The sequence below is a fragment of the Papaver somniferum genome, chromosome 2 (assembly GCF_003573695.1).
Source record: "Papaver somniferum cultivar HN1 chromosome 2, ASM357369v1, whole genome shotgun sequence".
NCBI lineage: Eukaryota > Viridiplantae > Streptophyta > Magnoliopsida > Ranunculales > Papaveraceae > Papaver > Papaver somniferum.
In genome coordinates this window covers 178723343-178750414 of record NC_039359.1, presented here as the reverse complement: position 1 = coordinate 178750414, position 27072 = coordinate 178723343, and the positions used below count along the sequence as shown (strand labels likewise).

The 27072-nt window shown below is 36.3% G+C and overlaps 2 protein-coding genes and 1 long non-coding RNA gene across 10 annotated transcripts; 2 read left to right on the top strand and 1 right to left on the bottom strand.

The window, feature by feature from the left end:
* The first annotated feature begins 9724 nt into the window (after nt 1-9724).
* Nucleotides 9725-14134, top strand: LOC113349889. Of its 8 annotated transcripts, XR_003360458.1 has the most exons (12): nt 9725-9977; nt 10072-10110; nt 10315-10394; nt 10544-10732; nt 10809-10848; nt 11372-11483; nt 11630-11696; nt 11890-11950; nt 12528-12740; nt 13268-13300; nt 13543-13850; nt 14077-14134. It is a non-coding gene; the product is annotated as an uncharacterized LOC113349889 (long non-coding RNA). The 8 variants fall into 8 exon arrangements; XR_003360459.1 differs by lacking the exon at nt 10809-10848 and having other exon boundaries at nt 10544-10654; nt 11372-11458; XR_003360457.1 differs by lacking the exon at nt 11372-11483.
* An 8171-nt stretch (nt 14135-22305) lies between these two features.
* Nucleotides 22306-24066, top strand: LOC113349888 (CRIB domain-containing protein RIC5-like). The gene is made up of 5 exons (XM_026593922.1): nt 22306-22734; nt 22856-22960; nt 23054-23166; nt 23356-23449; nt 23561-24066. The coding sequence occupies exons 2-5, from the start codon at nt 22903-22905 to the stop codon at nt 23944-23946; spliced, it is 651 nt and encodes a 216-aa protein (XP_026449707.1). The 5' UTR covers nt 22306-22734; nt 22856-22902; the 3' UTR covers nt 23947-24066.
* Nucleotides 24067-24140: 74 nt separating this feature from the next.
* LOC113349887 (receptor like protein 29-like) lies at nt 24141-25790 on the bottom strand. Its single transcript, XM_026593921.1, has one exon. The coding sequence runs from the start codon at nt 25713-25715 to the stop codon at nt 24336-24338; it is 1380 nt and encodes a 459-aa protein (XP_026449706.1). The 5' UTR covers nt 25716-25790; the 3' UTR covers nt 24141-24335.
* Nucleotides 25791-27072: the final 1282 nt, after the last annotated feature.

The following is a 27072-nucleotide window of genomic DNA, read 5'->3' as shown; positions in this document are numbered from 1 at the left end:
TGGTGATCTTAAGGAATACAATTTTCAGTCACTTGAAATGAAATTTATACTTCTTCAACATACGCTAGTAAAATTTTTGAAGGAAGTTTCTTGTCTTAAAAAACTGAAAGACCATTCCCCAGTAGTAATACAGATTCATACCACATCCCGATAAGATCAACTCAAAAGAGTCATAAGAAAGAGTTGATAATCACTTCTGGAAAAAGGTTCCTCCTCATCCATATCGAAACAATTCTAGTTTTAATGAAGAACGACTCCAGAAGGTAGAGAAAGGGAGAATCTCCGCCAAAAGAAATAATTAGGAATTTCTGATAGTTGTTTCAGACAATCACACTAATGTGGAAAATAAGGAAGTCCTTAAAATGAGAAAATCTTATGAAAATCTCATTGAAAGAATTAAGAGAGATTTATCTATCTCTGAAAATTATCACATTAGTACAGTTTCTCCACATGATCATATCTCTAGAGTTAGAAAAGATAATCGTTTTGGGAGAAATTATTTTGGGCAGAAATTCCCAATAAGAAACATGAACTATGTTTAATCAAATCATCTGCAATTTTTTTTGTTCCTACAATTTTTTCTGCAATTTTAGGTACAATCTTTGCTCTTGGTAAACCCTAACCCTTTTTTTTTTCTATCTCTTCGTTTCTCTGAATCAATAAACCTTAACCCATTTTTTGTTTTGCAGGTAAAATCAATAAAACCCTGACCTGTGTTTTATTTTGCAGGTAAACCCTAAGATTATTCATTCTGTATGTTCGTTTCCCTGAATTAATAAACTTACTTCATAAGCAAAACTAAAATCTTGGGGATTTGCCGAGAGATAAATAAACGCTAAACTAAAACTCCAATTTCCTCTGATTTGATTGTGGTCGCTCCAATTTTGTCTTAGCATAAAATCGTATCTGAATTGATTTCTAATACATTGTAGTTGGATACTAATTAACTGAACAAAGAGACTTGCTTGTTTTTGCAAACATGGTGGAGTTGTTCTTGTTAGAGCATTGCTCGCTCGAACTCGCATGCGTTGCTATCTCAAGCATGTTTGTCAATGTTAGTGACCAAAACTATAAGTCTTGATTTCTAGTCTATTATAGCTAAGTCTCAGACTAGGATAGAAAGTGTAGTTGAGCTCAAGGACTTCATGGCGATTCATCATACAAGTAGAAGAACCACTCAAGGAACCGGTGTAACTTCTCGATAAAAAGGTATGCGAAGACTTGAACTTATCTGTCACTCAAAAGTCTATCTACTCTATCTCCTACTCTTTGAGAAAAGAAGTCGTATGCTATATAGACTTGGATTATACACATTTGGTATTTCGGGTCGAGTATACCTCGCCTATCTATATCTCAAAATATGTGTTGGTAAGCTTTTCGCTTCGATCAAGTTTATCTTTACCTAGTGACGAAAGTCATGATATGTTTCAATCACTTTGAAAATTGCTTTGACGAGAAATGGTGTAACAACTGTATAACGTCCTCGAAGAATGTTCAATGATTGAAATGAGAGTTTAGATTACATAACCAATGGTGGACACAAGCATTGTTGTGGAAACACATTTATGTATAAGTTATATTCCTTAAACCAAAGTTTGCGAACTTTGTTGATCAAGCGAACCGGAAGAATGGCGTGAGCCAAGCCCGCGAACCGCTGAAGTTCTCAAACCCGAGAATTTCTGCTGGAGTTGACAAACTACTTGCGTGAAGCTAAGTCCGCGAACTCAGTCCACGAACCCAGTCCGCGAACCGGCGAAGTTCTCAAACCCGAGAATTTCTGCTGGAGTTTGTAAACTCTGCCCGGTAACTTAAGTCCGCGAACATAGTCTGCGAACTTGAGAAGGTTATATATATGAAGATGATTTCGGAACTTAAACTTAAAAAGACTAAGGAATGCAGTTTTCCGTGGATATAAAAGTTCATGAACCGATTCAAGTGAATCAAATCATCTTTGCTTCAATTGTGTCTTGTGTAGTACATAAGATTTCCTTGCAATTGAACAACTCTCTAACTAGTTCATTTTGAAGTCATCTGAACTAGTTATGGTGAAGACGAACATGGTTGATATGAAATGCTCATATGGCTAACCTTTTGGTTAACTATTGTTGAACCAACAAGTGCATACGTTTGGGTATGGTTAACAAACCTAGAAGCGTGCATTGTCAAGTGTGTGTAAAAGGCTAAGTTATCGATCTAACGGTTGAGAAATATTAGCTTGAATCTAAATCAGGTTTTCATCTATCGGTGAATATTGAATGCTTGTTACTAAGCTAACATTGATTGCAAACCATGATTTGAAAGACTATATAAAGGAGACATCTAGTATTGTGAAAAAATAATTCCCACACCTTACGTGTGATACTAGTTTGTGTGTCAGAGTCGATTATCCTTTAACCTTTGGTTTTCTTCTTCTAAAACTAGGTTAACGACTTAAAGACTTCATTGGGATTGTGGAGCCAGACCGATACTACTTTTACCGTAGTTGTGTGATCTGATCTTGCATCTTCTATCGTACGAGTACAATCAGATTGATTGGCTTGAGATTGATATCTCCGATAGGCAAGATATAAAAAGTAATCACAAACATCTTCGTCTCATTGTTTGTGATTCCGCAACATCTTGTTTCGCTACCATACGATTAAGATTGTTGTGAGGTGATTGATAACTCTAGGCTGTTTTTCGGGAATATAAGACCGGATTATAAATTGGTTCATGTTCACCTTGATTACTATCAAAAGACGGAACAAAACCTTTAAGGTTTATCTGTGGGAGACAATTTGATCCTTTGATAGACTTGTTTGTGGGAGATAGATTTTTTTATTGTCAAAGACTGCGATTTTGGGTCGTAGCAACTCTTAGTTGTGGGTGAGATCAACTAAGGGAATAAAGTGCGCAGTATCCTGTTGGGGTCAGGGGCGTAGGGAGTACAACTGTACCTTGGATCAGTGGGAGACTGATTGGGGTTCAACTACAGTCCAGTCCGAAGTTAGCTTGGAGTAGGCTAGTGTCTGTAGCGGCTTAATACAATGTGTGTTCAATCTGGACTAGATCCTAGGGTTTTTCTGCATTTGCGGTTTCCTCGTTAACAAAATTTCTAGTGTCTGTGTTATTTTTATTTCCGCATTATATTGTTTTATCTTTATAATTGAAATAATAAAGGTTGTGCGTTAGATCATCAATTAGAGTAATCCAACCTTTGGTTGTTGATTATCATTGATTGATCCTTGGATATTGGTCTTTGGTACCATCCAAGTTATTCCTTGTGTTTGATTAAAGACTCGCTGATTTCTATTAGCTCGAGTAAATCAAAACAAGAGAGAGATACTCCTTGAGATACTTTTACCTAGATTGAGTCTGACTGTCTAGTTGATTCTCTAGAAAGTATTTCGGAGTTAGTCCATATAAACTGCTAAGCGAAATATTGGGTGGTGTTGTTATACCCCCGTTTTGTCAATTGGTATCATAGCAGGCAAACACGTTCAAGACCTTACAAGTCTGTGTTTGTAGCGATCTGACTCTATGGACAGAGGTGCTATCTCTATTAACGTACCACTAGTCTTCGATGGATCAAACTACCCATGGTGGAAAGTTGCTATGTATGCGTTTCTTCAAGCCCGTGATTTTCAAACCTGGGTACGTGTTGTTAAGGTCTATGATCCTCCGGTAAATACAGAAGGCGATGTATCTTTACCTAAGGATGTTGGTAGTTACAGTCCTGAAGAATCTCTTGCCACAATGCAAAACTCTGACGGATTGAATGCTATCAGACATGCCATTACCCTAGATATTTAGCATTATGTGTCTACCCGCACTAAGTCTAAAGATGCCTGGGATATCCTAGATACTGTATTTGAAGACAATAGATACGTTTCTAGGAATCATGCCATCGATGGAGGAAATAACCTCAACACCCTCTCCAAAAATGCTTCCTCTGGAAAGGTAAAAATTCTTGATCAAATTTCTACTCAAACCATTGCCTTCAATGTCGTTTCCGACACAAGTGAAACCTCTAACTTGTCTTGGGCAGATGAATGTTGCTCAAATGGTGAATGGTTCGATAAACCATTATTAACAGAAAGGATCAATGAATTTGTAAAAAGGAGCATTAGATGTGATAAACATCCACTGTCAGTTTTGACTGCTAATGATTCTAAGAAAAAAAATCCTCATGTGTCAACATTTTGAATACGTCTGAAGGATGTGATGAACCCTCAGCTCATGCAACAGAAACATCCTCATACTCAAGTTCCGATCCAAAATTTGAGTCTGACACAAAGATTTTTGAATTCTTGAATAGAGAGGTTCTTCAAGAAAATCTTCAATTAAAAGCTTCATTGAAGAAACTAGATTCATTAATCCAGGTGAAAACTCTTGAGATAGACTGTCTCAATGATGAACTCACCAGAACCATTGCTCTAAAGGAAAAAGAGATTAACACTCTTAAGTATGATCTACAAAGATTATCTGGAAGCTCTGACAAAATTTCAGCAATGTTATTTGGTCAGAAGTCCTTTGGAAACACAAATGGTTTAGGATTTAAAGGCAAAACTGCTGGCTTTGTCAACCCCGTTGTTTTTATTGATCATAGAATAAAGGTTGACAGTTGTGATAAACAAAAGGAATCTCAACAAGACAAAGGATGCTTGATTTTTTCGTTCTGTGGGAATGCAAATCATGTTCAAAGCACGTGTTGGAGATTCAAGAGGTACAACAAAAGAATTTTCAGACTGCAAAGGAACATGTAAAAGATGAATCTGGATAATCAACATGGGTCTCAGAAAACCAATGCTTCCAGAATCAGAAGAGGTAGGAAATCTGGTTATACAACAAACCTTGGTAAACCACTATGTGGTAAACAAGGGGAGCGTTTGGCAACGTCTCTATCTAATACCAGAGACGTTCACATCCTCATCTTTAACTTGAGAAAACAAGGTTTTGCGTCTTTATGGATCAAGTATTGTATTTTTGTTGAGAAAATATTTCCTCTAACAATAAGGGATCCTTAAACTACAGAAGACTTGTTCTTATAGGGTTTTAGTCGTTCACGAGCTGTGTATTTGTTATAGTCTTTTCATTCCCTAAGAAGATACAGGGTCATGGCGCCGGTGACTAGAGGCACAACAAGCAGGGATGCAGTTGAAGCAGCTAACGTATATCGGTGTAAAGGAATTTCTACCACGAGGATGAAGATAGTGAATACTTCAAATAATGGTAAAGGTTCTTCCTCAACCCGGTTATTTCCTTTTATCAAAGTGATGTTAACTTAAGGAACCTGGTAAAAGAATTCATCAGCAAAATAAACGGTTTAAAATCCCAAATTGTTTCGTCTTTGGAAGAGTTAATTCACTATGAACGTATGTTCTCTCTAATAACGAACACCGTACGTAGACTGAAAAGAGAACCTAGTAAGTTGACTGTTATTTCCAAAGAGTTGGAGGAATTGGATGATCCCATTATCAATGTTTTTTTTCAACAACGAGAAGGATTTTTCTGAAGAGACCTTGGGAAAACTTCATGTTTCCTAGTATGTCTTCTTTTCGGTTTAGTTGGAAGAATAACTAGTGCTTTGAATAGAAATGATTGTGACTACACATAGCTATTATTTTCATCTTCTTGTTCTTTTTAGGTTTATTGGTTTAAATTCTAAAAACTTTTTGGAGGATGATGTTTTGCAGTAATTAATCTTAATAACTTATTATATTGCAATTTGTTATGGGATATTGGTGTTTACGTCCGTGAACTATGTTGGTCCCATACTTTGTCAAAAGTAAAGTCGTTTGTGTTCAGTATTCACGTACTGGTAAGAGAATGAATAGACTTTTGACAAATACAAAATTTAAGCCTATATTGTAAATCTTTGATGGAAGATAAGTTAAAATCTTTTGTTTTCAAGGATTATGTCTATTAATTGTCATTATGCAAATAGTGATTGAAGATAGAATGAATCCTTGTGTATTCCGCAGTATTGATCATCCCTGATCCATATTTTATGTATTACTGTGAGGCTCCGTAGTGTATCTTATGTCGAGCATTATACAACCAAGTTGATTTTCTTAGCTTAGTTGTTGTTCCGTGAGATATGTTATCTCGAGCACATTGAACTAAATTAATCATCTTGTTTGGTTATTTAGTTATTGCTCTGTAAGTATTCTTATGTCGAGCAAAACAAATGACAATTAAATTGATTACCTTTGTAATTAGTTTGGTTGTGTATTCCAATTAGATTAATTATGGGTTCTCTTGTAATTAATCTAATTGAGTATTTTCGTGACTCCATAAGGTTTTCTTGTGTTGAGTATATGAACGGTTAAGCTAATTATTATCTTATGGTTAACTTAGTCGTAGCTCCGTAAGTTATCTTATGTTGAGCACAATCAATTGAATTGATCACTTTTTGTGTTTAATTTGGTTGCGTATTCCGAGTAAATTAATCATGGGTTTACTTATGATTATTTTGATTGAGTTTTTGGATACAAAAAATCATCCTCATGGTTTTTGGTGTCCAATAAAAATCCTTCTTTTCGTTTGAAATTAAGGTCGCTCTTGTTGTTCTTTCGGGAATGACATCAAATGGGGGAGAGTTCTTTTGAACTTGTGCTTAATGGTCATATCTTGAGGGGTGTGCGGCTGTGGAATTTTAGAGGGGTTATCTTGTATCTTTAAACTCCTTGATGAATGCATTTAGCTTCAGTTTTATGATTACATCTAAATTAGTTGGTATGTATATTGTTTCTTTTAGTCATGAAATGTCTCTTTCGGAAATTTCATTATGATCCCGTTCTTGTACCTTTGCCAATTTTATTGACAAAAAGGGGGAGAATTAATATGTAGTTCACACTACAAATACATATGGTTTTCGGATCATTGTGTAAGGGGGGGTGGTTTCCATGTGAGATGGAGTATTGACTAAGGGGGAGTGATACATATCACCATAGTATTATTGTTGAAGTTGTGATACAATTGGACTTTGACACTGTGTAATAATACTACGACATTGTATAACAATGATCGAGACCGATGCTTTCTCATTGTTATAGCCACGGATCTTCGACGGCGGTGATGTTAAACTTACAACCTTTGGGATCATTGGAGTACTTGGAAGTGACGAAGATTTCGAGGAATGTTGAAGATTATACATGTGGAATAAGAGCTACTAAAGTTTCTTTATATTTTTTGTATTCCATATGTATTGATAGTTTTGTCAATAAAATTGACAAAGGGGGAGATTGTTAGAGCATTACTCGGTCGAACTCGCATGCCTTGTCAATGTTAGTGATCAAAACTATAAGTCTTGATTTCTAGTCTATTATAGCCAAGTCTCGGACTAGGATAGAAAATGTAGTTGAGCTCAAGGACTTCATGGAGATTCATCATACAAGTAGAAGAACTACTGAAGGAACCGGTGAAACTTCTCGACAAAAAGGTATGTGAAGACTTGAACTTATCTGTCACTCAAAATTCTATCTACTCTATCTCATACTCTTTGAGACAAGAAGTCGTATGCTATATATATAGACTTGGATTATACACATTTGGTATTTCGAGCCGAGTATACCTCGCCTATCCATATCTCGAAATATGCGTTGGTAAGATTTTTGCTTCGATCAAGTTTATCTTTACCCAGTGACAAAAGTCATGATATGTTTCAATCACTTTGAAAATTGCTTTGACGAGAAATGGTGTAAGAACTGTATAACGTCCTCTAAGAATGTTTCAATGATTGAAATGAGAGTTTAGATTACATAACCAATGGTGGACATAAGCATTTTTGTGGAAACACATTTATGTATAAGTCTTATTCCTTGAACCAAAGTTTGCGAACTTTGTTGATCGAGAGAACCGGAAGAATGACGTGAGCCAAGTCGGCGAACTGCCGAAGTTCTTAAACCCGAGAATTTCTGCTGCAGTTGACAAACTACTTGTGTGAAGCTAAGTCCGCGAACCGGCGAAGTTCTCAAACCCGAGAATTTCTGCTGGAGTTTGTAAACTCTGCCCGGTAACTTAAGTCCGCGAACCTAGTCTGCGAACTTGAGAAGGTTATATATCTGAAGATGATTTCTGAACTTAAACTTAAAAAGACTAAGGAATGCAGTTTGCAAACCGTGGATATAAAAGTTCATGAACTGATTCAAGTGAATCAAATCATCTTTGCTTCAATTATGTCTCGTGTAGTACATGAGATTTCCTTGCAATTGAACAACTCTCTAACTAGTTCATTTTGAAGTCATCTGAACTAGTTATGGTGAAGAAGAACATGGTTGATATGAAATGCTCATATGGCTAACCTTTTGGTTAACTATTGTTGAACTAACAAGTGCATACGTTTGCGTGCATTGTCAAGTGTGTGTAACAAGCTAAGTTTTCGATCTAACGGTTGAGAAATATTAGCTTGAATCTAAATCAGGTTTTCATCTAACGGTGAATATTGAATGCTTTGTTACTAAGCTAACATTGATTGCAAACCCTGATTTTAAAGACTATATAAAGGAGACATCTAGTATGGTGCAAAACAAATCCCCACACCTTACGTGTGATACAAGTTTGCGTGGTAGAGTCGATTCTCCTTTAACCTTTGGGTTGCTTCTTCTAAAACCAGGTTAACGACTTAAAGACTTCATTGGGATTATGAAGCCAGATCGATACTACTTTTATCGTAGTTGTGTGATCTGATCTTGCAGCTTCTATCGTACGAGTACAATCAGATTGATTGGCTTGAGATTGATATCTCCGATAGGCAAGATATAAAAAGTAATCACAAATATCTTCGTCTCATTGTTTGTGATTCCGCAACATCTTGTTTCGCTACCATACAATTAAGATTGTTGTGAGGTGATTGATAACTCTAGGCTGTTCTTCGGGAATATAAGACCGGATTATAAATTGGTTCCTGTTCACCTTGATTATTATCAAAAGACAGAACAAAACCTTTAGGGTTTATCTGTGGGAGACAGATTGATCCTTTGATAGACTTGTCTGTGGGAGACAGATTTGTTTATTGTCAAAGCCTGCGATTCTGGGTCGTAGCAACTCTTAGATTTTGGGTGAGATCAGCTAAGGGAATCAAGTGTGCAGTATCCTGCTGGGATCAAAGGCGTAGGGAGTACAAGTGTACCGTGGGTCAGTGGGAGACTGATTGGGTTTCAACTACAGTCCAGTCCGAAGTTAGCTTGGAGTAGGCTAGTGTCTGTAGCGGCTTAATACAGTGTTTGTTCAATCTGGACTAGGTCCCGGGTTTTTTTTTGCATTTGCGGTTTCCTCGTTAACAAAATTTCTGGTGTTTGTGTTATTTCTATTTCCGCATTATATTGTTTTATCTTTATAATTGAAATAATACAGGTTGTGCGTTAGATCATCAATTAGAGTAATCCAACCTTTGGTTGTTGATTGTTATTGATTGATCCTTGGATATTGGTCTTTGTTACCATCCAAGTTATTCCTTGTGTTTGATTATAAGACTCGTTGATTTCTATTAGCTCGAGTAAACCAAAACAAGAAAGAGATACTAACTCCTTGAGATACTTTTAACTAGATTGAGTTGGACTGTCTAATTGATTCTCTGGAAAGTATTTCGGAGTTAATCCATATAGATTGCTAAGCGAAATATTGGGTGGTGTTGGTAGACCCCCGCTTTTTCGGTTATTAGCTGATCAGTTTAGGGTTTGTGATGAATTTCTAAATTTCTACACAATATAATTTCTTTGGACGTCATGTTTTGGTTTCAGGTTGCGTAATTGTGTTCAAACTCCCTTGAGTACGTAACAAAAGATATAAGTTCCCTGAAAATTGTGTTATTTTGATTATTGTAGATGTTTGTTGTTTAGACGAGAGAAAACAATATATGGGTTCATTCAATATGTGGTGGTTTTGGCAGACGCTCTCGCTCTTCATGATGCCTCCATTCAGGTGTCTATGGGTATGTTAGCAAGACAAGGGTTTAATCAAATCAATTGCAAAAAATTTTGTCCCTGCAAATTTAGGTACAACCTATTCTCTTGGTAAACCCTAATCCTTTTCTTTCTATCTCTTCGTTTCTCTGAATCAATAAACCTTAACCCATGTTTTGTTTTGCAGGTAAAATCAATAAACCCTGACCCATGTTTTATTTTGCAGGTAAACCCTAAGCCTATTCCTTCTGTCTGTTCGTTTCTCTGAATCAATAAACTTACTTCATAAGCGAAACTAAAATCTTGGGGATTTGCCGAGAGATAAATAAACGCTAAACTAAAATCTCCGATTTCCTCTGATTTGATTGTGGTCGCTCCAATTTTGTCTTAGCATAAAATCGTATCTGAATTGATTTCTAATGCATTGTAGTTGGACACTAATTAACTGAACAAAGAGACTTGCTTGCTGTTGCAAACATGGTGGAGTTGTTCTTAGCTGATCAGTTTAGGGTTTGTGCTGAATTTCTAAATTTCTACACAATATAATTTCTTTGGACGTCAAGTTTTGGTTTCAGGTTGCCTAATTGTGTTCAAACTCCCTTCAGTACGTAACAAAAGATATAAGTTCCCTGAAAATTGTGTTATTTTGATTATTGTAGATGTTTGCTGTTTAGACGAGAGAAAACAATATATGGATTCATTCAATATGTGGTGGTTTTGGCAGACGCTCTCGCTCTTCATGATGCCTCCATTCAGGTGTCTATGGGGATGTTAGTAAGACAAGGGTTTAATCAAATCAACTGCAATTTTTTTTGTTCCTGCAATTTTACTTACAATCTTTGCTCTTGGTAAACCCTAACCCTTTTCTTTCTATCTCTTCGTTTATCTGAATCAATAAACCTTAACCCATGTTTTGTTTTGCAGGTAAAATCAATAAAACCCTGACCCATGTTTTATTTTGCAGGTAATCCCTAAGCCTATTCTTTCTGTCTGTTCGTTTCTCTGAATCAATAAACTTACTTCATAAGCAAAACTAAAATCTTGGGGATTTACCGACAGATAAATAAACGCTAAACTAAAATCTCCGATTTCCTCTGATTTGATTGTGGTCGCTCCAATTTTGTCTTAGCATAAAATGGTATCTGAATTGATTTTTAATGCATTGTTGTTGGACACTAATTAACTAAACAAAGAGACTTGCTTGTTGTTGCAAACATGGTGGAGTTGTTCTTAGCTGATCAGTTTAGGGTTTGTGCTGATTTTCTAAATTTCTACACAATATAATTTCTTTGGACGTCAAGTTCTGGTTTCAGGTTGCCTAATTGTGTTCAAACTCCCTTGAGTACGTAACAAAGGATATAAGTTCCTTGAAAATTGTGTTATTTTGATTATTATAGATGTTTGCTGTTTAGACGAGAGAAAACAATATACGAGTCCATTCATGATGCCCTCGCTCTTATCTCGCTCTTCATGATGCCCCCATTCAGGTGTCTATGGGAATGTTAGTAAGACATGTAGCCGGTATATATATTCATCTTCTCTGAGCTTATTCTTTCGGCATGTTAGCAAGATAGGTATTTAATCTGAAAGCTTACAGAGGTTTGTTGATTGCATCTTTATCTTAGGTCTTGAATTTTACTACACAAGATTGTAGATTGTAGTTATAAACTTAATAGTACTTAGTTTTATGTACATGATTAGCTATTGTTTTAACATCTGTAAATATGTGGATTTCATGACTGTAGGATCAGCTCAGGATTCAAGAAAATCGTTGAGATCGTACTTTGTATGGATGGACTCTCTTTCTTCCCAGTAAGTGCAGAATTCTCTTTTGTGCCCATATGAACTTAAGGATTAGGTAAATAACTTTAATGTTTTGTTGGTCGGAATTTGTTTATTAGGGTTTATGAAGTGACATTTACCAGTGAACACCTTTTATGAAGTGACATTAACCAATGAACACCCTATCAACCTTTTAGAAAATTTGTTTGTTTTGATCTTTCAGAAACCTAACCGTGTGAGCTTGGAAGAGCTGAAACTTTGTACTGATCTCTGGCTTATACGAGGTATACAATTCCTTCTTTTTCATTCGGAAAACTAATGCTTAATATTCCGAAATTATCTATTTATGTGTCCATGGTTCCTGAAATATACAAGAAATCATTCCTAATCTGCACAAAATGTAAGCAACATGTAGTTAACAAGAACAAGTCACAAATAAATCTGTCGACTATTTCATTATTCGCAGAAAAAACCATCAGAGAAAAGGGAATCAATTCTCAAGGCACCTATGATAATTGATTCTCTGTTAATAATCTTTGATTGATGTCCTCTGTATCTATGGATAATATTATCAGTTTTATTGCTCATATCTCTCCTGCTCTCCCAATTCTTCTTTCCCTTTCTCTTTATGTTTCTGCTACTTCTTCTTTCGTTTATTATCTCAAGCCTAAACCCTAATTTTGTCACTAATGAACTAGAATACCGGGTAAAAACGATATTCCTTTTTACGGATTAAGAAAAGGGGTTTAAGATTTTTGTTAAGATTTCGTTTGATTTTTTGTTGTTCATCATATATGTTTAAATTGTTCTTTATTGGGTGTATTCTAATTTTTTATTTTCTTTTTTGGTTTGATTTTGCAGGAACGATTTTTACAATTGGTAAACCTGAAAAAAGAATGACCTTTACTACAAAGCCCTAACCCTATTTTCCATTTCTCTATTTCGTTCTCTTGATTTCAATTTAGTTCAAATTTTGATGTTTTAAGATAGAACACTAGATAATTAATTATCATTGTTATAAGATGTTTTCAGCGTTCAAAAGCAAACATGGAGCTTCAAGATAGATCGTCAGAGGTGAGGTTTTGTTGTGTTATGTGGATCATGCCATTTATTCTAAATGGAGAAACACTTGCAGATCTTGCTGCATATATTGATACATAAATTCCATTGATGCAAACTAGCTACTCATTGATTTTCTAGATTAAAGTTATGAATATGCTCCTTACAAACTCATATTTGTATATTTCAGTAACTGCTTAGTGACTAACTTAGTTTATGTCAAAATCGATTTGCCAAAGTTGTTGTAGAGGTTTAATTGGATTTTCTCAGTCAGTTATATATTACCGTCACTAGAAGTTGTAGTCTGTTAATCGTTAACTATATTTGTCCGTTCTAGTTCTTTGTGACATGTTGATTAATGTTCGTCCTAAATGAAGTTTAAGAACAATGGTATTTCATCTGCATTGCTTAGCTGAATTTGATGTGCATCGTAAAGAGAAAGCCCAAGTCATTATTGTTGATCATATATTATGTACTTAGCTGACAGAGATATCCAGAGTCTTGAACAGTCTACTAAATGTTTCGTTATTTATCTATTTCAGGTGGAGCTATGGTTCTGCTTAGAAGCTAGCAAGGTACAGTTACAGTGAGCTTGATCGTTTTGTATACAACGCTAACTTCAATTATCCCAACATTTCAGCAAAACTAAGTAATGTTATTGGCTAAAATTTGGGCTTTGTGCACATTGATACTACTCTTAACTTTGCTGGATTTGACCAGACGTATAACGTTAATACCTTTTTTGTTGTTGGAGTCAAATTTATTTTTACAAAGTAATATCGGAAAGATGCTAACAGCTAAATGTATGATTTTACAGGAAGACAATGAGGAGACTGGGACAATTTCTACAAAAAGAGGACATGTTTTCAGTTAGTATACTATGACACCCATTAAATACATCTCATAGTAGCTTGGCATTGCTTGGTTTTGTGTTGTATAAAGCTAGCACATTAGAGAATTTAGAGTAATTAGAAAACCCTTTGTCATCGAAAATTTATTTTTGTGTTGTTTATAGAGTTGTGGATGAGAAATGTTATTCTTCAAGGCAGAGATGATCAAAATCTTTCATTCAAGATCATCTTAATGATGCTTTTTGCGACTGCATAGATGATACTGATGAGCTTGGTAAGGTTACTCCTAAACCCAATTTACCTTTGAACAGTTTATAAATAACCTGGCGTTTTTAGGGGCCATCCCAAAGGATTTAGGGGCCATCAATTTATACCCAGCCAAAGACTCTAGTTAAGGGGTAACCTATATGATATTGAAGTTACATAAATGCCCTTCTGGTAAAACTGTATAAAAACCAAATCAAAAACAATTCTACTCATTTCAACTCTTCTTCTTCCAGTTTCATATTATCTTCCGATTGTGGAAGAAAAAAAAAATTTCCTCGTTCAACCGAAACATCGCCGCGAATCGTAAAATCAAAACATCGTCGATTCGATTATAAAACAATGGATAAGAGAAATGAAACCCACAGACCTAGAACCAAAAATGTTGCTCGGGGTATCGATCCAAACATTGGAATTTGCAGCAAGAATTTCAACCAAAAATGTTGCTCGGGGTATCGATCCAAACATTGGAATTTTAGCAAGAAATAAAGAAATTCTTGCTGCAAATGAAGAAGAACGCGAAGAACAAGTACCCGGCAATGTAGTCGGTGGTGGCGATTCCGAGACTCAAACACTTCGTCAACTTCAAATGGCCCCAATTAGGTAAGAATCTATCATTTTTGGGGTTTATTTCGCTTTAATTCGTCGAATCGAGAAAAAAAATTTCTAGGGTTTTCGGTTATTTATCCAGATTCGGACGATATGCATGCTCATTTACTTCCGAATGTAGTCGTGTTCTTCATTTTTCAAGAACATCGACAGTATTCGGGAGAAAGATTTGATGATTATCTGCCGAATATTGGTGGCCATATCTTCCTGGATACAAACTGCTAATAATCGGTAGTTTAATGAATTTTTTGGCTACCGAATATATTTAAGTAGACACAAATTATTCGGAAGAACACTCACTACCGAATGTATATATTGAAAAAATCTCAAAATTTATGATATAGGAAAAATCCCATGTTGGGGCCAGTATTTATTCGGAAGACAATATAATGTTTTATACCTCCGATTGTGTAGGATAAAATTTTAGAGTTTCTGAACTCCAGTTGATGAATATTCGGTTGTAAACGTGTTTAGTTATATTCCGATTGTTTTTCATTCGGAAAAAATATGTGTCTTCTTACGTCCGAATTTATACATTCGGGTTATAGAGGTGCACTTTTTCTTCCGATTGTGTAGGATGAAAAATTTACAGCTTCTGAACTCCAATTGATGTATATTCGGTTGCAAATATGTTTAGTTAGCTTCCGATTGTTTTGTATTCGGGAACAATATATGTCTTCTTACGTCCGAATGTGTACATTCGGGTTATATTTCCATACTTTGTCTTCCGATTGTAAATATTGTTTCTTTCTTTGTTGTTTAGACAAAGTCGAGAAGGGAGGAAGAAAGTGACAGCTAGTGCTAGGAGGGAAAGGAGTGCCAAAGATAATTCAGGTGCTCAACAAAGCGAACAAGAACAAAGCAGTCAACAAGGAGTGCAACCAACTGTTGAACAACAAGGCAGTGAACAAGGGGTGCGACCAAGTGTTGAACAAGCCGCTCAACAAAGTGCAGGACCAAGTGTTGAACCAGTTGATCCAGTGGCAAGAGTAGAAGAAGAAGGACAACCAAGTGGTACCCAAAAAGCCAAAAAAGGAAAAGATGTTGTAAGGAAGGATATTGCTAAGAAAGCATCACATCTTGTCCCTCAGCACTTGAAGAAGAAGGGTATTCCAGCAGGCACAATCCTTGGACTACCAGCGGATGGAGGAAAATTGCTATTTGGATACAAAGACTCATGGGCCAGAGAAATATATGAAACCGAGGTAATAAAATTACTATTTTTTATTAATGTATTGTCTATGTGTTATATCGTAATACTTGTATTAATAGGATCATCAAGATGCGGTTCGTCTACTCAAACCTACCGCCGCACCAACAAAATGCTTGCGTGGCCTTTATCCGGTGAATGTGAAAGGTTCAAGACAATTGTTGCCAACTCGGGGTTAGCTAATGCCGCCGAGAATTAATTGTTGGAACATGATCGTGTGGCCATATCGGCGTTCGTGGAGAGAATGTATCCTGAGACCGATACTTTCCATATGCCGTTTGGGGAGATGACGATCACCCCGGATGATGTTGTGCAGATTCTTAACCTTCCCGACCAAGGCACAGCTGTGAAGTTTAACTACACAAAGCAGTTAAGTTGGGCACAACTTTATTCTCTAACTAACAAGTGCTTAGGTTGGGATGAAGAGAACAACAACAGCAGAGTTTAGGAGGCATGCAAGTTACATAACAAGACAGATCAACATTACAGCTTTGATGAATATGTTTCGAGGCACCTTGGAAAAGGAAAAGAATGGAACGTTAACTGATGAGCAAGTGAACCACGCTGCCACCGCATATCTCCTTTGTGTATTGGGATGTGTCATATTCCCCAATACTTCTGGCAACCGGATCGACGCCAACCTTATACAACTTTTGGATCCTCTCCATGAAGTCGGTGACTATTCTTAGGGCACGGCATACCTAGCATTCTTGATGGAAGAGTTGAGAAAGGCTTCGAGGCTAGGAACCTGCCAAGTTGCCGGGAATGTGGCTCTATTGCGGTTTTTTCTTTAACTCTAAACTCACTCTATAGTTATTCAGTAGACAATACATATGATGCATATCCATAACTCCAAATGACGCATATTCGGTAGGAAATTATCCATCTCTTTTCCCGAATGTTGGTTATTCGGTGGTTAAGTACTTACTTTTTTTCCGATTATATACAATCGGAAATATTCTTTTGATATTAGAACCGAATATACAGGCCAGAAAAGCTATAGGTTACTGAACTCCAAATGACGCATATTCGGTAGGAATTGATCCATCTTATTTTCCGAATGTTGGTTATTCGGTGGCTAGGTACTTAATTGTTTTCCCGATTATATACAATCGGAAATATTCTTTTGATATTAGAACCGAATATACAGGCCAGAAAAGCTATAGGTTACTGAACTCCAAATGACGCATATTCGGTAGGAAATGATCCATATATATTTTCGAATGTTGTGTATTCGGTGGATAGCTACTCAGTTTTGTTTCCGATTATATATAATCGGAAATTATGTTTGGAAATTACTACCGAATATACACAATCTATTTACTAAAACTTGGTTTCTTATGTATATAGGCATGGATCTATGACCACTTCCCTATCCTGAAGTTGGCCGGAGAGAACCCGGGGTGGTGCAAAGGTACTCCTAGAGGAACAAAGTATATATTTGAAGACAACCGTTCTAGGACAAAGGAGCAGCAGTTGATTCGCATGAGGGAGATTTTGGACCAATTGAAGGCCTCAGACGTATGCTTTGATCCATACAAGGAAGATCGAGTCAGTGGGCATATAAATGTTCGGTCGGACTTGTCCCTTTATTTTGGACCATTGTGGCACCCCACAGGATATGTGATGTATAACCCCTCTAGGGTGATGCGACAACACGGGTATATACAACATCAACCTCTGGAGAAAATGGGGGATTACTACAAATTGGAGTTGGAGTTGTGTTCTTCTAGTGGTGACAATCTCACGATTGTTCACACAGGCCCACCTACTGTTCTTGATAACTGGGATAAGAGGAATGACTTCATTATCGACACTGGTAGACGAACCATCCGAGGTGATGAAAATTCTCCAGACTATATGAGTTGGTATAACAAGGTATCACATCCTTTGGTTATCCGTGAAATCAAATCCAACACTACTGCGGCGGGTTCAAGTTATAATTGTATCATCAAAGACAAACCAGCTGGTTATGATAGACTGGTGCGTGTTCTTATATTTTTGTTCATTTTATATTATTCCTATAAATCTTAGGTAATTACCGTTTGATGTTATGTCATTACGTATAAAAAACAGGTGAATAGGTTCAAGCGTGTTTCCAAAATGTTAACTGCATGCTGAAGAGCGGAGATCCCATGCCAGCTGAGAAGATCAAAGAGGCTAGAGATCTAGTTGATAATATGGATAACGAAGATTATGCTGCCCAGTTTGGGGAGAAAGTCACGAAGAGGCATCAGCCCAAGGTGGCAGTATCAAAGACGGGTAAAAGAACTCGAGCTTCATCGAGCGCTGAAGCTGCTCTCAACTGAAGTGCCAACTGAAGGTGCTCAAACTGAAGGTGCTCAAACCCGTGGTCGTGCAGGACTGGGAGGTAGTCACGGTCGTAAAGTAAAGAAGAGCAGATAAATGACAATGATTTTTTTACATTCGGAAATTTGTTTGGGTAACTAAGTTAGACAAGTTCAAATGACAATGATTTGTGTGGTATATTCGGAAGTTTTGGTAACTAATTTAACTTCCGATTATTTCAAAGACAAAATTTGAAAAGTATAAGTTTTTCCAAATTCTGATTTTTGGGCCATCGTACATTCGGAACTTTATAAAAAACCTATCCTCCGAATATCACAAGTTCAAAACAAACCACGCCATGGCTCCAGGTGGTTCCAAGGGCCAATATTGAAGGTTAGACATCCCATATTCGGAAGTTTTGGTAACTAATTTAACGTCCGATTATTTCAAAGACAAAATTTGAAAAGTATAAGTTTTTCCAAATTCTGATTTTTGGGCCATCGTACATTCGGAACTTTATAAAAAACCTATCCTCCGAATATCACAAGTTCAAAACAAACCACGCCATGGCTCCAGGTGGTTCCAAGGGCCATATTGAAGGTTAGACATCCCAATTCGGAAGTTTTGGTAACTAATTTAACTTCCGATTATTTCAAAGACAAAATTTGAAAAGTATAAGTTTTTCCAAATTCTGATTTTTGGGCCATCGTACATTCGGAACTTTATAAAAAACCTATCCTCCGAATATCACAAGTTCAAAACAAACCACGCCATGGCTCCAGGTGGTTCCAAGGGCCAATTGAAGGTTAGACATCCCATATTCGGAAGTTTTGGTAACTAATTTAACGTCCGATTATTTCAAAGACAAAATTTGAAAAGTATAAGTTTTTCCAAATTCTGATTTTTGGGCCATCGTACATTCGGAACTTTATAAAAAACCTATCCTCCGAATATCACAAGTTCAAAACAAACCACGCCATGGCTCCAGGTGGTTCCAAGGGCCATATTGAAGGTTAGACAGCCCAATTCGGAAGTTTTGGTAACTAATTTAACTTCCGATTATTTCAAAGACAAAATTTGAAAAGTATAAGTTTTTCCAAATTCTGATTTTTGGGCCATCGTACATTCGGAACTTTATAAAAAACCTATCCTCCGAATATCACAAGTTCAAAACAAACCACGCCATGGCTCCAGGTGGTTCCAAGGGCCAATTGAAGGTTAGACATCCCATATTCGGAAGTTTTGGTAACTAATTTAACGTCCGATTATTTCAAAGACAAAATTTGAAAAGTATAAGTTTTTCCAAATTCTGATTTTTGGGCCATCGTACATTCGGAACTTTATAAAAAATCCTATCCTCCGAATATCACAAGTTCAAAACAAACCACGCCATGGCTCCAGGTGGTTCCAAGGGCCCATATTAAAGGTTAGACATCCCATATTCGGAAGTTTTGGTAACTAATTTAACGTCCGATTATTTCAAAGACAAAATTTGAAAAGTATAAGTTTTTCCAAATTCTGATTTTTGGGCCATCGTACATTCGGAACTTTACAAAAACATTATCCTCCGAATATTACAAGTTAAAAAAAAACTGTTTCCTGGAACCAAACAACACCATAATCGGAAAGAAAGTTGACTCATAAAATAACCGAATATTACAATCGGTAGGTTGTTTAACAAAATAATCTACCGATTTCGTATAATCGGCTAGTTTTTATATTAATAATACTCCGATTACATCCATTATATAAAGTTCAAACGGCCTTAACCTTACAATTTCGTCAAAAGCACCTAAATCCATACTCCTAATTGACCATAAAAGTATTAAAACAGATCATAACTTCCAGTGACCATAGAAATTGTCCCTCTTGATTTTGTAGCATCCTTCATGTTCAAATCGTTTCCCGTAGAGGTCCACATACCGGCGATCCGCAAGATTTCTCTGAAATTACGAATGAGTAACAAGTTAGTACTAACTTTTGTTAATGTGAATTAGAGTTACAGAGATACTTACTCGTTTTTCATACGTCCACCAAGGAAAAGCGTTCCTAACAAACCGTTCCTCATCTTCAAGTTTGTCAATCTCCTTATCTAGCGCATTCTTTCTCATCTTAATGTCATTGGATGATCTTCGAATTCGATTACCATCTAAGGCCTCAAATACCATTAAGATACGGTTCCATATCTGCTCTTCGGATTCCGATTTGTGGAGCTTGTGAACACGATCATGAGTAGTTACCACAACCCACGCTCTATAAATAGCACAATCTTCTTCTTCGGCAAAAGCAATATCCATGTTTTTTGTTATGAAAATTAAAACTGAAGAGAGGAAAGAGTTTGGTGCAATTGGGGTGATAGATATGAGTTTCTTTATATAGGTTTAGGGTCCAACGGCTCTTTTTGTTTTTCCCAAAAACTCCAACGGCTAATTTGACGAAAGTTGAATGTGGAGAAACCAATAATCGGTAGGTATTGGATTTAGCATATCTACCGATTATGGTAGCTTTTAAAATTTGAATTTGCGGCAACTTATAATCGGTAGGTTTTGTAATATATTTAACTCCCGATTAACGCTGAATCCAAAACACGAACCAAGAAATACTGCACCTCGTATAATCGGACGTCTGGAAAATATTTTGGCCTCCGATTGCATTCGGAGGGTAACAATGTTATCATATCCTCCGAATATATAAAGGTAATTTCGCCATTACGAATTACGCGAGATAAGGGCTGGCTACATTTTTCCTTTGAGTGACCTTTTTTGTTTTATTGTTGGCCCCTAAATTCTTTTGAGTGGCCCCTAAAAACGCCGGGATAAATAAATGCACCAAAAGAAACTCCGCCACATATTAAGCTTTTTAACTGTCCTTCCACTATCTACTAATTCACCGCCAACACATCAGCTTCACATAACACTTTCCTTTAGTATTAAATCTAATTTTATATTAAAGATTTAATAACTAATCATAGTGGTCTTCCCGAGTCGATGAAAGGGGTTTTTCTTCCCGGATTACGGGCCTGAGGGTCTAAATTTTCTTTATCCATGCTAAAACATCTTAAGTTTTGAAAATTTCTTAAGGATTCTCGCTAACTCTGATCTCCTTAAATGTGGTTAAGTGCTTAAAAAAAATACAAAGGAAAAAAGTGGGAATGTCTGGTGAGTGCTGACCAATCAATTAAGATGACATAATGGTCTTGGAGGAGTCTTTGAGTTAGATGGGAAACTCTTGCAAATGTTTCCAAACGAGCCTTCGACTTTTATTTTGTATTTGGCATGGCAGCTGTAATTTAGATGACATAATGATCTTTTCGTTGTTGAACATAACCGACCATTGACACATAAGGAGGAAACTCAATTGGTAAATACCTTTTGGCTGTCTGGCCTTTGTAAAACATTTATGATATTTCGTTTAAACACAGTCGAGATTGTGATGTCCCACGAGAAGTTGTTACTGGCATTAACGATTACCAGGTTCATCAAATGCATTGGGACAAGGCGAGGCGAAGCATAGCTTTAACAAATCAAATCGAGACGAGGAAAGGCGAAGCCGAGCTTTACCAAATCAAATCGGAACGGGGAGAGGCGAAGTCGAGCTTTACCAAATCAAATCGGGACGGGCAAGGAGAGGCGAAGCCGAGCCTTACCAAATCGGGATGGGGCGTGGCGAGGAGAAACCACTCTTAATAAAAAAGGATTGCGACGGGCGGGGCGAAGCCGTGCAACACCAAATCAAAAATGCATCAGGACCTGAGGCGAGGCAAAGCCGAAACCGAGCCACACCTGATCAAAAATGTATCGTGATGGGACCAGGCGAAACCCACAACACCTAATAAAAAAAATATGACTAAAAGAACAAAAATACCCGAAACATAGTACGGACACAAAATCTTACAATACATAAAAATCTAGATAAACGGAATAAATCAAACTACATAAAAACCGTAAAGACACGGACCAACTTTAAGTGGACCCCATGTTTTCCCCTTCCAGCTCCTTTTCTCTGTGTCTATACAGTTTTGGAGTGGTTCAAGAGGACGGTCTGTCCAGAACCACTCAAACAATAAAATGTCACTACCCTTGTTATTACATGCCGAATATCCTTTTCAATCAAGAAAAATAAAAGATTGGACTCCTAAAATTCGGGCTCATCATTTTTGTCTGGTCAAAGACTCAAAAGACTCCTAGAATCCTTCATTTTAGATTTATAGTTACAAATTTCTTGTAAACTATTGGTGGTGGAGAAATCTTTCGAAACGTTAAGGTTAGTAAAGAATCTGTTCTTCTTTTGGTGTCAAAGAGTCATACATAATACGAGAACTTAAACATTTGAAGCTTTTTAAAATTACGTATTGAGGTTATTATACATAAAATCTGATTTTGCTGTTATTTTTGGTTCCACATTTTTAGAATTTCCAGTAAAAGTTTAGAAACTCAAAACCAAAATTTAAGGACAGGTATTGGTTCTAAATGACAACAAACTTTGAGTTGTTGTGGTTTGATTAATTTGAATTACCCGGAAAAACATTTCTTTAAACTCAATTTGGTACAATTCTTTTTTTTTTCTTCTTCTTCTTCTCTTCTTCCTTCTCCTCTCTTTTGTTTGTCAAACAAATTACATTAGATACGGAAAACAGAAATATATATTTAGATGAAATTGTTGTAGATAAATGAGAGAATGTATTATGAACTAAATTACATAGACAGTGTCGGAAACCATATCGTTGTTCCTTCGACATTGGACGTATCAATTGCGTCCTGTGATTTGGTCACATTTGCTTTCATAGGTATGGATTTTGATTGACTTCAATAATTCATTTCTTATGTTTTGGGGAGTCAAAATTTGCCAAGAGAACCGCGTTAATTAATCATTCATAGATTAGATAATTACCATCTGTTTTTGTTTAGATCATCCTATCGTCGAGTTACAACAGTGAATGCTTTCCGACTTTTAAATGACCACGAAGATGAAAGGCCTGTTGAAGGGCCTGCGGTACATTTCACAAATTTTCGGTCAGTATATCGACGATTTCTCAGTTATTGAAAGCCAAGCATATTTAAGTTTCAAAGTGATCTTAAATAATTCCTTGTTTCATTTGTCAACAGAAAAAGAAGATGAAGAAGAAGAGGAGGAAGAAATGCAAATCGGTTTCCCCACAGACGTAAAACATGTGGCACATATAGGATGGGACGGTCCTGCTGTTTCTTCTCCCAGCTGGGTAAGCACTGATTCTTTTCATTGCGGATGGTAAATGGCTCTTACCTAATGCAATGCTAGCCGTTAAATACTTCCGAAACACGTGCACTGGTTGGTCGATCTACGTGGACGAATCCTCGGATCATTTCATTGTTCTTATGGTATAGATAAGTTAACATATTTTGCTTTCTTTTAAATGCTCGTTGTTTAGATGAATGAGTTTAAGGGGACACCTGAAGCTGCCTCAAATCCGTTAAATCCAGTTAAGCAAAAGGAACGATCTGCTTCAAAATCACCTTCTCAAGGTTTGATCTTATTGCCGTATTTATGTTTCATTTTCAATAATGCAGTTTTTTTTCTTTTTTTTGCTCGGAATGTAGACATGAAGTTGTGCTTTTTTCCATTGCTGTATGTAGATTATAGTACTTCTGGTGACTCTTCGGCTCGAAACGGCCCCGACCTTCCAAAACCATCAAGACGTCGAAACTCAAAAAGCGACGCGTCCTCGTTCGATTCCTCTACACAAGAAGGTAGTGTACCGAAGCAATCATCGAGGCGTCAAAAATCAAACAGTGTTGATTCATCTGAGAGTACTAAATCATCAAGGCGAAACAAGAGTTCGAGTTCAAGTGCAACCAACGGAATCGATTCATCAGCCTCTTCACGAGACCCAACAACAATCCCTAAACAAACTAAAAAGAAGAAATCGAAAGGCTCATCCGGCGATGGATCAACAAAAATGAGGTCTAAAGATTCAGATACTAACACTAATGAAACTTATCCTCCTATAGGATTTGAATAATAATAATAATAGTTCTTGAGGGTGTCCAAAAACAAAAAATTGTGAATTGTGTGAATTTTAAACAGATATTTCAGTTTTCAAACAATCTTTAAATGCATATTCTAAATGTTAATTTTTGTAGCCTTTGTTTGGTTATTTCATTACTTTAGTTCCCTAATGAAAGGCCTAATTTCTTACATGAATCTGATGTTATGATGAACTGAACTGAACTGAACTTGTATTGAGAATTTGAGTTTATGCAGCTATATTGACATCCTTTAACAAGAAAAAAACTTCAAACCAGTATTAAAAGTTCAGATCAAAAAACCCTATACATAAACTAACCTCTTTCTTTGTTTTTCTTTCCCTATCTAAAGTCTAAACACAAAAAGAAAAAACAAACTCCATCTCTAGTAGTAGAAAACAAAGTAAACTAAGAAGACAAAAACATGAGAATATGGTGAAAGTAAAGAAGACCCAGATAAGAGAACATAAGCATTACGATCCGGTTTGTTGCATAACTTGATAAACCCTGAACCCTTGTTACTTTTAACATAGGAACTTGTCACCTCTTCTGAATCAACACATAGTCCATTATTCCCTCTTAACTTAATTCTTCCTTGAATTTTACCAGACAATTTAACTCTTCCACTTAACTTGTTATTCTCTAAATTCAATTCATGAATTGATTCCAACAACTCAAACTCTTCAGGTACACTACCTTCAAGGATGTTATTATCAAGACTTAAAAAACTTATATTCTTCAAACATTTCCCCATTGAAGAAGGAATTTTACCAACTAAGCCTAATCCAGATAAACCCAACCCTAAAATACCATCCAAATTTTCCCAAATCTCTGGTATCTGTCCTCCTAGTTTGTTTCCATTCAAGTACAACTCCCTTAAACTCTTCATCTCTGATAAGAACAATGGAACCCCGTAATTACCAAACTGGTTCCAACTTAAATCCATAAATTCCAATTTCTGTAAACCCACTAAACTTTCAGGAATCCTTCCATTAAACTGATTAAAGCCAATATCAAGTTTAACCAGGTTTGTGATATTTCCGATTGATTCTGGTAAAACTCCTTGAAACCCATTATAACTAAGATCAACAACTTTAAGTTTCTTCAACTTTCCAACACTCCCTGGAACTTCACCAGTCAACTTGTTTCTTGAAATCGTAATCTGTTCAAGCTCAAGTAAACCACCTATTTCATCTGGGATTTTTCCAGAAATTTGAGTTCCAGTTATGACCAATCTTCTCAAGCTTGTTAAAGTACTGAGTTTACCATTTAGAGTACCAAACAGAGATGGGTTTTCAATGAATACCAGTTCTTGTAAAGTAGAAGTCAAATTTGAGAAATACCCAGGAATGGAAATCTCTTCATCATTGAAACATTTGTAGAAGAAAAGCTTTTTGAGTTGAGAGAAATTAGTGAGTGAAGGAGAAAATGTTGAGTTGAAACTACAAGGAGGGTTTGAAGAGTATTCTGATACATACCCAAAACTTAGTTCTGTAATATGAACTGAACCATTGTTACTGTCTTCATCAAAGAAATAGTCACAGACGAGACCATGAGGACCTGAGTTACAGAGATCATCAGGGAAGATAGATCGCCAGTTAATATCAGAGTTAACCGATTCAAGAACTCGGTAAGCCGATTCTTGTTCATTTGGACTTAGAAGAAGTAGTGTTTCGTCATCAGAGAGTGGGGTTTCAGAATAAGAGAAAGTGGTTATGAAAAGAAGAAGTAGGGTAAGATGAGGAATCATGGAGATGTAAGCCATTAGAAGAGAAAAGAGCTGATGAAGAATGAAGAAGAAAAGAAAAGAAAAGAAAAGCAGAGAGAGTATGTTATTTAGTTCTAGTGTAGAGAGAATGAAAATGGAGTGGGGTAGTTTGCTTTTTAAATCAGAATCGAGAGTGAGAAATGATTGAGTTAATCACGAGAGTGCCATTGGGTTTTGTAGAATGACTAAGATGACCTTTTCATTGCTTGCAAAGAAAGCGTGAGTTAGTAATCATTTAATACGACTATACGAGTGTGATTTCGCACCAATTAAGTTAGTTATTGCTCTTCCAAAAAAAAATAATTCCAAACCAAATACTGAAAAGGAATCAACGATGATTATCAAAGTGGTATGTTTTCAAAAATATGAGTCTCAAAGAGACACTGAGCCACATCTTTTTGTTTTCGATGATAACCTTAGGTTGGAGCTCCATTTTAAAGGTCTAGTTGAACACTAGCAAGAAATTTGGTTCATTTTGTATAAGTGATGTTTGTACTCAAATAAATAGATATAGAACACTGGTGTTCTTAACCCTGGCGAGATTTGGGCATATCCGGATTAATTAGGGTATATCTAATAAGACAAAGCTTACGTCATTTTGAAGTAAAACAACACACCCCTTAACCATATATTTTCTAAATGGCTAATATACTCTTGTTTAATTAACACTAAAAATCCGATTAGGTTAATTAATTAAGTAGATTAAAACTTCTCAAATTATGAATTTGAGTTATTAAATTTTATTTTTGATTGAACTTATTTGGGAAGATTTTGATAAAAAAAAATTTGTTTTGAGAAAATATTATGGAACGGAAATGAAAGCACACTACCCAAACACTTCTAAAGAGGGGATTGCAAAGCTGTTGTATGAAATCATACTCAAAATTAGATCAGAAATCAACACTTTCAGTTCTGAAAGTATGAAAAGTCGGCAAGGTCGATGAATGAAGATCATGCCGACTTTATTTTTTTGACACACAGGAGAGACAAAAAAAAATTATTAGTCGGCAAGGTCTTCAAAAAACACCCTGCTGGCTGTTGAGAAAAATGTATTAGTCGTCAAGGTCTTCAGAAAATACCCTTCCGGCTGTTGAGATTTTTTATTAGTCGGCAAGGCCTTCAAAAAATACCATGTCGGTTGTTGAAAAAATTTACAGTCGCCATGGCTATTATGAAAAGTCGGCAAGGTCTTCAAAAAATACCCTGCCGGCTGTTGAAAAAATTTACAGTCGCCATGGCTATCATGAAAAGTCGGCAAGATATGCATGTTACGACCTTGCCGACTAAAGACACAGAAATCATAATTTTCGATTTCTAACGTAATATAACAATCATATTTTTTTTTTTTGCTTAA

Bases quoted from the DNA above. Each gene is read 5' to 3' on its own strand.
- LOC113349887 (XM_026593921.1), bottom strand. From the start codon at position 25,715: ATGGCTTACATCTCCATGATTCCTCATCTTACCCTACTTCTTCTTTTC.
- LOC113349888 (XM_026593922.1), top strand. From the start codon at position 22,903: ATGACCACGAAGATGAAAGGCCTGTTGAAGGGCCTGCGGTACATTTCA. The intron at 22,961-23,053 runs GTCAGTATATCG...ATTTGTCAACAG, and splicing joins GTACATTTCACAAATTTTCG to AAAAAGAAGATGAAGAAGAA. The intron at 23,167-23,355 runs GTAAGCACTGAT...CTCGTTGTTTAG, and splicing joins CTGTTTCTTCTCCCAGCTGG to ATGAATGAGTTTAAGGGGAC.